This window comes from Cryptomeria japonica, chromosome 5, assembly GCF_030272615.1.
Source record: "Cryptomeria japonica chromosome 5, Sugi_1.0, whole genome shotgun sequence".
Classification (NCBI taxonomy): Eukaryota; Viridiplantae; Streptophyta; class Pinopsida; order Cupressales; family Cupressaceae; genus Cryptomeria; species Cryptomeria japonica.
In genome coordinates, this window is record NC_081409.1 from 393,755,164 (window position 1) to 393,765,916 (window position 10,753).

Consider the following 10,753-nt stretch of genomic DNA (forward strand, 5'->3'; position numbering starts at 1 on the left):
AACTGCTGAAAATAAATTTATAGCTGAATATCGAAAAATAACACAACTGCAACTTCACTAAAAATACGGAAAGAAATAAGCAACACAAGGATACAATATTTTTGGACAATCGTCCCTGGAAAAACCCCTAAGGGAAAACCAGTTCTACAGATGGAAAATATATTAATCTTCAGCAATATAAGAATTACAAAAGAATTCCTTGCCTCTTACTGGCAGAACTCCGACAAACTCCTAATATCTCCTGCTGATATCCTCCACTGCTATATCAACGCTATCACTGCGCCTCTTGCTAACACTGCAAGACTATTTGCTATCACTGCAAATTCTTCTCAAGACTTCTTATTTTCCAAATGACCCATGACCCCTTTTTATACTACTCTATTGGAAAACCAACGGCCGAGATTAATTCAAACCAACGGCTGAGATTAAGACAACTCAATTAACCAATAACTAATTTTGGCTATGAGCTAAGTTGCCGGTTCGGGTTCGGGTTCCAGTTCGGGTTCGAAGAACCCGGTACGCCGGTACAGCAAAATTTTGAAAAGGGGTTTGGGTTCGTTAGTACAAAAACATGTAATTTTTTTTTATATATATATATATTTTGATATTTGTGAAGCCTATAAGCATGAATTAAAATATGCATGTCACATAGCATCATATGAACAACAAAACAAACATAAACTTGTAATCATAGCATCATGATCATACCATAATTGATAATAGCATCATATACATCAAGTTTAATATCAAAATGACAAAATATTCAAGTATCATTGTTTCAACTTTCAACAATATAAACTTAAAGTTTAATCATCAAATGGATCATCTAATTCTTCATCCTCCTCCTCCTCCTCATTGACATTGACATTACATGAGCCAATGCCACTTGCACTTGCACTATAAGTTGGCTCAATTTCCGAGTCATCAAGTGTCAATGCAAGAAGCTGAAAAGCAGGAGCATCCAAATCAGTATGCTCTGGCTCTATATCCCACATCTTTGTTTCCCCTTGTGTGTAGTCATGTTGTTTGTGTGAAAGAAGACGTAGGTTGGAATGCACATATACTAAATTCTCCGCTCTTTTTGATAGCAGCCTATTGCGCTTTACTGAGTGGATGAAAGAGTATGTGCTCCAATTTCTTTCTAAAGCAGATGAACTAGCAACCTATGAAGACAAAGTAAACAATTAAAGTTATACATTAATAAAAATAAAATTACTAGCAACCTATGAAGACAAAGTAAACTATAAATAAACTAAAACTTGTAAATTTAAAATTTTAATTAATTAAACTTACTTGTGATAAAACTTTTATAGCGAGGGGTTGTAGGTGTTGGAAGCATGTGCCATGGAAGTACCACCAGCTATGAGCATCTTTCTTGGATCTATGACGAAGTGCATCAACACTTAGACCATTCCCATTTGCGAATTCTATGAACTCATTTGTAACAACATCTCGCAAATCATCATCGGGATATGGTCTAAGAAATGCTGCCTTATACCCATCAGATACTTCTAGATCTCTCCATGGTGGAATCCTTCCTGGTTTATCAAGAAACTGATTGCTATAGTACTTAGGTGTCAAGGCATAGGCAAGAAGGTGCAAAGGAGTGGTCATCTTATTCCACCTCTCTACAATAATTACTTCCAGTTCTTTGAAGAATTTCTCCTGAGGATCATTCTCTTTTTCATTTATAGTGACCTTTATTTTTTCAAGCATTGAATCAATGCCATCATAAATCTCACCTATGCAAGGCCTATCCATGTCTGTATAGCGAATCATGCTCATGATGGGCTCAGTGATACTTAGGAGATATGTAACAAGATCCCACCATTTCTCATTCAATATTCTATCCCTAATTTTTTCTGCCCTCTCAGTGCTACTTTGCTTCCATACAGTCCAATTGGTGCTGATCACCATATTGCATAGTGCCACTCTAACTTTCACAAGTCGTCTTAAGATGATTGTGTTTGATGCAAAACGGGTCTCAGCAACCTATAACACAAATTAATGCCAAATGATTAAAAAATAAAGCCAAACTTTAAAGAAGAATACACAATATAGCTTACACAATGATATTATTAACATTGAAAATTCAAAAAAATCAGAAAATGTAAAATTAAATTACTATTTCACTTACCTTCAATAGCTCCAAATTTGAATAGGTTCTAAAAATCCCTTGAGACATGTGGTGGTTTGTGATGAATATTTGGATGTCCTCAGCCTCTGCATACACATCTCTGATCCATTTTATTTTTTGCCCAATCCTTTGTAGCATAAGATTGAGTGAATGTACTGCACAAGGTGTCCAAAAGATGTGATCATAGCGTTGCTCAACCAACAAACCAGCAGCTCTACAATTTTTTGCATTGTCCGTTATGACTTGGACAACATTGCAAGGTCCCACAGACTCAATGGCAGAGATGAGAATTTCTAAAATAAATTGGCCATCTTTTATTTGGCCCTCACAATCCACAGCTCTCAAAAACATTGCCCCTTTAGGGGACACCGCTATGACATTGATCAAGGGACGGTTTTTAGCATCTTTCCACCCATCTGAAACAATTGTTACACCTGTCTCAACCCATGAATCCCTTATGGGTTTCAATGCATCTTCAACCCTCTTCACCTCTTTCTCCAATAATGTTCCACGTACCTTCTCATAACTGGGGCCCTTATACCCTCTTGGTGCCTCATTAACACTTTTTATCATTTGCTTCCAATATGGGGAGCGAACAACATTGAATGACAACCCATTTGCATAAATGCACCTTACTATATCTTGATCAGCATTGTCTCTACTCTCATTTTGGAATGCGGTTTCTAAAGGCCCCTTTGTTCTTTTACGTGTCAAGGGTGGTTCACTTTGAGGTTCATTTGTGGCAAAGAAGGGGTGGTCTTCTACTACAATACTGGGATTAGAAGGGCCTTGCATTCCCCTTGTTTTCTTTGATGCGGTTTGGTTCAATCTACGGGCTTCCCTCTCTTCTGCCGCGTCATGCTCCCTAATATATTTCATCACTATCTCATCTGGTATAGGTTTACCATTTTTTCCAGGGCATTTTTTGATGCCTCTTCCTTTTATTCCACACAAATGGCCTACCACCCGATAATATGAACTATTACGTTCAATATCACATCCATGGCATTTCCAACGGAATCCCCCACCTCCCGGAAGTTGTTTTATAATGTCCACATATTTCCATAAGGGAGAATTTGGATCATTTCTTTGTTTTGCAATTATTTGTTCATTGCCAATGGAGGAAGATGTAGATGCCATTCTAGTTCCTATGGCAAGAAATAAAATAAACATATTCAAAAACAAAAACTAAATAATGAAAAAAAATTCAAGTTTCATGTTTGAAAATTTGTGAAACAAAAAAAGTTGGAAAAAAATGTTTAAAAACCTACCTCTTGCAGCCAATGGAAGCTTGAAAATGTATGGAAATGATGCTGCAACACTTGTTGAAGCTTCTAAAATCAGTCTTCAACTCCTCCTCTTTGATCTTGGAAGCCAAATTTTCTTCAAACTTCTTCAACCTGCTCTCATAAAAAATTTGTTTGCAACACAAATGAGGTGAAATGTGTCAATAAAGTGTTTTAGAAGTGTTTTTTAGGTTATGATTTTCACTTTTTAATAGGCGGAACTGAAAAAAAATTAAAATTTGGTTTGTTTTTTAGCTTTACGGGCCGCCCAGCCGCCGCCCAGCCGCCGGGGTTCGCCTGGGTCCGCCCGGGTTCACTTGGGTTCGACTGGGTTCGACCCGGGTCGAACCCACCCTGGGTTTTTTGAACCCTGGTCGAACCCAGGTCGAACCGGACCCGTACCACGGACCCGGTCGAACCCGGACCTGTACCAGGGCGTCCCAGGGGCGAACCCGGTAACTTAGGCTATGAGGTGTCACCTAAAAAGAGCCACTATTAAATAACAATTGTTATTATCCTAACAACACTTGTTTGACAAAAACAACCATTTTCTAATTCTAGGTCAGGACGAACAGCTGTCCAAAACTACCCATAACTAATGCTGTTATTTCTGGGTAAGGACGAACAGCTGTCCAAGCTACCCATAATTAACACTCCCTCTTAGCGAGGAAGCTGTTCTGCACGACACCCATCTTATCTCTAAAGAAGATGAATTTTGCCTTCCCCAATGCCTTTGTTAAAATGTCTGCTACCTGCTCCTCTGTAGGTATGTACTGTAGCTGAACAATCCCCCTCTGTACACAATCCCTGATGAAGTGATACCTGATGTCTATATGTTTCGATCTATCATGAAACACTGGATTCTCAGTCAACTTGATGCAACTCTGATTGTCGCAGTGTATCACCGTAGTCTCAACCTTCTGACCAAACAAGGCTACTAGCAACTTCCGGAGCCATATAGCTTCACACGTCGCCATGCTGGCTGCTATGTATTCTGCTTCTGATGAACTCAAGGCCACAGATTTTTGCTTCCTGCTGAACCAAGAAACAACTCCTGATCCCAGGCTGAAACAACATCCTGAAGTACTCCTTTTGTCCGTTGTACTACCTGCCCAATCTGCATCAGTATAGCCTATCAACTTGATACCTTCACCTCGAACATATCTGATCCCGTACTCAACTGTACCATGAAGATAACGCAACACATGCTTAGCCGCCGTCCAATGCACTCTCTTTGGCTCTACCATGAACTGACTAAGAGAGTTTACTGCAAAGGCTATATCTGGCCTGGTGTTGACCAAATACATGAGCGAACCAATCAGCTACCTGTATAGGGTGGGATCAACATCCTTTTCCTTGGATGCATCTACCTTCCTCCAATTAGTGATCATGGGTGTAGACATGGCTTTGCAATCTTCCATCTCGAATCTCTTCAAGATTTCAATGCAATATTTCCCTTGACCAAGGAAAATCTCTCCATCAGTCTGCCACACCTCCATGCCTAGAAAGTAGTGCATAAGTCCCAAATTCTTCATCTCAAACTCTTCTGCAAGGTCCCTCTTGCAATCCTCTATGAGCCCTAGCGCACCAGTAAGAAACAAGTCATCCACATATAGAACAAGAATGAGAACCTCACCCCCAACCACCAAGTAGTAGAGGTTTGCATCAGCCTCACTCTTCACAAAGCCCATTTCCTGCAAGTATGTATCAATGCGCTCATACCACGCTCTGGGAGCCTGCTTGAGTCCGTATAAGGCTTTCTTTAATCTGCACACGTGGGTCTCTTTGCTGTGTGCTACAAAGCCTTCTGGTTGTTCTATGTATACCTCCTCCTTCAATTCTCCATTAAGGAATGCTGTCTTGACATCCATTTGATGGATCTGCCATCCCATCTGTGTTGCAAATGAGATTACAGCTTGTATAGAAGTATACCTGGCCACAGGAGCAAATGTCTCCTCATAGTCTATTCCCTCCTTCTGAGAGAACCCCTTGGCCACAAACCTCGCCTTATATTTCTCGATGCTACCATCTGCACCATGCTTTATCTTGAAGATCCAACGCGATCCAACTACTGCTCTATCAGTTGGTCTAGGCACTACCTCCCATACATCATTCTGCATTATTGAGTTATATTCCTCAACCATAGCATCTCGCCATACCTGATGCTTTGCAGCTTCCTGATAGCTAGAAGGTTCACTATCTACCAACTGGCTGACTAATGCCACATAGTCATTGAACTTGGCTGGTTGTCTCCTCTGTCTTGTACTCTTCCTAGGAGCTCCCATAGACTCCTGAGTATCCCTTTGTATGTCTTGAACCTCATGGTTCCTACTGCCAACTATAGAGGATGAAATATCAACCTCTATATCATCTAGATGCATATCCTGCTGCACCAGTTGCTCCATACTCTGTGAATCTTCACTACCTGAGTCTATGCTTGTACTAGTAACTGTACTTGAGCTTTGTTGTCCTTGACTTGGACTTGGAGCTTTTGTTGGCTGCTCACTTTGATCATCTGCTGGCAAATCTCTGGATCTTCTAAACGCCTTGTCCTCCATGAACTTGACATCGCGTCTGACAATAATTCTTCTGGTCCCTGGAATGAACATCCTATATGCCTTTGAAGTTTCACTATACCCAACAAAGTACCCCTTCTCTGCAGTCTGATCTAACTTGGTACGTGTGTCTCCAGGAATAAGGCAATATGCCAAACTCCCAAATATCCTGAAGTGACCAACATCTGGCTTCTTCCCCGTGAAAGCCTCCTCTGGTGTCATTTTCCCTAGTACCTTGTGTGGAACCCTACTTTGAATGTAGACTGCTGTACTACATGCTTCTGCCCATAAGTAGCGGGGCATGTCCTGGTCATGTAATATAGCCCTTGCTGCCTCCGAAATAGAATGGTTCTTCCTCTCAGCAACTCCATTCTGCTGTGGATTGTAAGGAACAGTCCACTCTCTCTTGATTCCTTCTCTGGTACAGAAATCCTGGAAGTCATTTCCTTTGTACTCGCCTCCATTGTCTGACCGAAGAACCTTTATCTTCCTTCCTGTTGAGTTCTCCACAAGAGCCTTGAACTCTTGGAAGCGACTGAAAACCTCATCCTTGGTCTTCAAGAAGTATATCCAGGTCTTCCTGGAGAAATCATCAATAAAGGTAACATAATACTCATATCCTCTGAGAGACTTTGTCGACATTGGTCCACATACATCTGAATGTACTAGATCAAGAACACCCGTAGATCTGGTGTCACTCCTTGGAAAAGATGCTTTCGCAAACTTTCCCAACACACATCCCTTACATACATCATCATGCTCTGTGCTCACCTCTGGAACACCTGTCACCGTCTCACGAAGCAATCTAAGTGCTCCATGATGAATATGGCCCATCCTCCTATGCCATAGCTCTCCAAGATCTCTAGGGTTACTGCTGCTCATGAGTGCCTTAGGAGTATCAAACTGCAACCTATAAAGGCGACCACTCCTAACTCCAATAGATACGGGTGATTTCCAATCTTTATGCTTAATCAAAACATGCATCCCTCTAAAGAGAACATTATACCCTTTATCCTGAAGGACAGATACAGAAACCAAATTCATACCTAAGCCTGGCACATGCAACACATCATGAAGAGGAATTACCTTTCCATTCTCCCTCTGAAGTTGAACAGTCCCTTTCCCAACTGAGTTGAGCTTGGACAAGTTCCCCATAGAGATCTGGATTCTGGTGTTTTCCTCCTTGTAGCTGGAGAAGTACTCTCGAACTCCTGTCATATGAAATGACGCCCCACTGTCTATATACCAGACACTCTGTGAGGTTGAGCTAATCATACAGGCTATGAGTGCAAACTCATCCTCCAATCTACTAGAGAGCTCCTCTGCACTTGCTGAAGCTGCCACTTGGTTCTTTCCCTTCTTATCTTTCTTCCTTTGTGGGCAATCGCTGACATAGTGGCCAAACTCGTGACAACCAAAGCACTTGACCTTAGATAGGTCCTTCTTCTTCTTTTCAATTTGTGAATTTGCTCCTTTGCTAGATCCCTTCTTTGTTTTCCCCTTTCCCGCTAGGGCAACATTTTCTTGTTCTACCTCACTTTTCTGACTCTTATTGTTGGCTCCATTGACAAGGCTTAGTCTAAGCTCCTCCTGAGTGAAATCACTCCAAAGTCGATCCCAGCTAGGTAAGGTGTCTCGTCCATTAATAACTTGAACAAAGACATCCAATTGCTTAGTAAACCCATTTAGGGCTATTCTTACTAGCTCCTCTTCATTTGGCTTATCTCCAACAGCTGCTAACTCGTCCTTGACAAGTCTAAGCCTGGTGAGGTAACTTGTAACATCTTCTCCCTTGTTCATCCGGGTATTCCTCAATTTTTCTTTGAGAATCAGCTTCCGGTTAGTGGTAGCATTCTGGTACAGATTCATAATGGCGTCCCACATCTTCTTCGCTGTATCTAACTCTGCGATATGTGGAACAACATGGTCCTTGACACCATCAAGGATTATCCTCCTCGCCTTGGCATCATCCTTCTTGTATGCTGCAAGTTGTACTGGATCTGTAGGTACAGCTACAGTACTGGTAACATATTCCTTGATACCATTCTCTTCCAACAATAAAGAAATTCTAGCTTTCCAGACACCAAAATTTGAGGCACCATCCAGTCTGTCCTGATCTCTCAAACCTGCTGAGGCCATCTCAAAGAAATAAAGGAAAACAATAACTTGAAAGAGGTCAAACTCAAATTTCTTTCCTTTGCTTAGGGTAAACCTTTTCTACCCTCAACAAAGCTCTGATACCATGTAGAAATTCTATTGCAGTCACTGATTATTAATCTCCTATCTCATAAAAATTATTTAACTGCTGAAAATAAATTTACAGCTGAATATCGAAAAATAACACAACTGCAACTTCACTAAAAATACGGAAAGAAATAAGCAACACAAGGACACAATATTTTTGGACAATCGTCCCTGAAAAAACCCCCAAGGGAAAACCAGTTCTACAGATGGAAAATATATTAATCTTCAGCAATATAAGAATTACAAAAGAATTCCTTGCCTCTTACTGGCAGAACTCCGACAAACTCCTAATATCTCCTGCTGATATCCTCCACTGCTATATCAACGCTATCACTGCGCCTCTTGCTAACACTGCAAGACTATTTGCTATCACTGCAAATTCTTCTCAAGACTTCTTATTTTCCAAATGACCAATGACCCCTTTTTATACTACTCTATTGGAAAACCAACGGCCGAGATTAATTCAAACCAACGGCTGAGATTAAGACAACTCAATTAACCAATAACTAATTTTGGCTATGAGGTGTCACCTAAAAAGAGCCACTATTAAATAACAATTGTTATTATCCTAACAACACTTGTTTGACAAAAACAACCATTTTCTAATTCTAGGTCAGGACGAACAGCTGTCCAAAACTACCCATAACTAATGCTGTTATTTCTGGGTAAGGACGAACAGCTGTCCAAGCTACCCATAATTAACAGGAATTTGGGGATAGAAACTACATTAGACAATCCTGACTATATGTTACTGTGGTAACTCATGACTGCATTACGATCCCTAGCTAATTATCTTCTATTAAATATAAATTACATTTGTATTCCTTGGAGTTTTCAGGCTAATGTTGAATGCTAAGAGAGATTGGAACTTTTAAGGAGGTCTTGATCAATTGCTTGAAGATGAAGCGACTTAAATTTGTAGTTAATTCTAACTTGTTGCTTGTAGAATTAATGTTTTGCACGGCCTTGTTTTCATTTGCTTGATTTTACACAGTATGTTCTATAAATGATATCTTACAAACGGGTGGTTTGAAATCCCAAATTTGGGCACTTAAACATTATCTGGTTGACTCTTATCGGATATTTATATCTATGTAGCTACCAAGGGCTCTACTTCTTATGGTGTGATAGTTGTGCGATTTGCATGCCAAAAAATTTAAAATTCAAAATATGAGAAATGTTGAAGTACTACCATTTGTGGGGATGGTTAAGAATTTTTTTTTGAAGGATTTGATTGGAGAAAATGGTGGAAATGATTACTTATGCTCTATTAAAACCTTGTCCAACATCAAAATTTTATAATTTGCATTTTAAAGTCATCCTTAATTGGGGTTCCACAATCGTGAATTCCCTAAAAAATGTGGAGTGAAATCAGATGCTAGAGAGAAAGTCAATTTTTGTTCTCCACATTGAAATTTAATCCAAAAATGTTTGTAATAGGTGCCTAAAGAAGCAAAATATAATCTTCCAAGTGGCATTGATGGGTGATACAAGCTTTGCTTTGAATTAGTTTTCTTTTTCCTTTCTCACATTGAATTTGGCTAAGAAGGGTACTCAAAAAGGAAGAGGAATCCTAAACTGTATCAAGACACTTCATCTTCCAATCACAAGTGTGTGCAAATGCGTTTATTTCCGTCTCATGAGAACAAGGTGACTCTTCGGTTCCATCGTGACGAGTTGTACAGACCTAAAACCAATCACCAACTCAATCTTATATACCCGGTCATATCAGAAATAATCTCAAATTTTAGTTTCTTGTAGGGGCTATTTCTTCTTCTCAGTGAACAAGTTTTCTAGTTTTTTTCTTTTACATTTTTTTGGATTTGGGAACAGAGTTGTAATTGTTTCTTTCTGCAGGAAAACGACTACATCAAGCTCAGCTCATGCAGCCTCCACAAGGCTTGCTTCTTGCAAATGGAAGAAAAGAGACAGGAAGCTCGAATTCTTGTTGCTTAAAATAAGCTTGTGAACTATACAGGTTCTGGTCATTGTAGATCTGATGTAGATATTGTGCCAAAAAAGCTAGTAAAAAGTTTCCTACTGTGCAATATGGAAACTTTCAATGCTTTAAATTTTTAATATACAAACTCAAACATCTTTGCAGGATTATTCTTATATTTGTTACATTAGTGTTTACAAGTCAACTAATGCAGTGACTACATGATTTAGCCCGGTGTTTAAGAAAATGTTTATATATTAGATTTGTACATTATTTTCTCACAGGTTATAAACAAAAACCCTCTTTTCGGTATGTACATTGATTATACAAATTGTTAATTTTAAGTGAAGCAGATCAGTAATTGGTTGTTATAAATCCTTATAGGCTGAACTGTTCTTATTTGGAATAGCAATTGGTGCAGTTTATTCTTGATGTTGGTCAAATGTGGTGGCTCGCAATTTAGCATTTCTAAATTTACATTTCCTTTTATCCAATTGCACCTGTTGAATGTATCATACTTTAAATACATTAAAGCATGCACAACGTTGAGCAACCTTAAGAAGTTTTATAGGCTTAGGTTATGAACAATGTT

The 10,753-nt window shown here is 39.5% G+C and overlaps 2 protein-coding genes across 3 annotated transcripts in view; one reads left to right on the plus strand and one right to left on the minus strand.

Moving 5' to 3' along the window:
* The window catches only part of LOC131062325 (ras-related protein RHN1), a 148,495-nt gene extending 138,022 nt beyond the window's left edge, over positions 1-10,473 (plus strand). For both annotated transcript variants that reach the window (XM_057995961.2, XM_057995960.2), the window contains one exon: positions 10,080-10,473. In XM_057995961.2, the coding sequence (XP_057851944.2) occupies positions 10,080-10,183 (104 nt within the window). In that variant the 3' untranslated portion in view covers positions 10,184-10,473. The remainder of the gene's footprint in view (positions 1-10,079) is intronic.
* On the minus strand, positions 645-2,243 carry LOC131876345 (uncharacterized). Its single transcript, XM_059221475.1, has 2 exons — positions 1,294-2,243; positions 645-1,163 (listed from the first exon to the last, which is right to left on the minus strand). The coding sequence occupies exons 1-2, from the start codon at positions 1,915-1,917 to the stop codon at positions 807-809; spliced, it is 981 nt and encodes a 326-aa protein (XP_059077458.1). The 5' UTR covers positions 1,918-2,243; the 3' UTR covers positions 645-806.
* Positions 10,474-10,753: the final 280 nt, after the last annotated feature.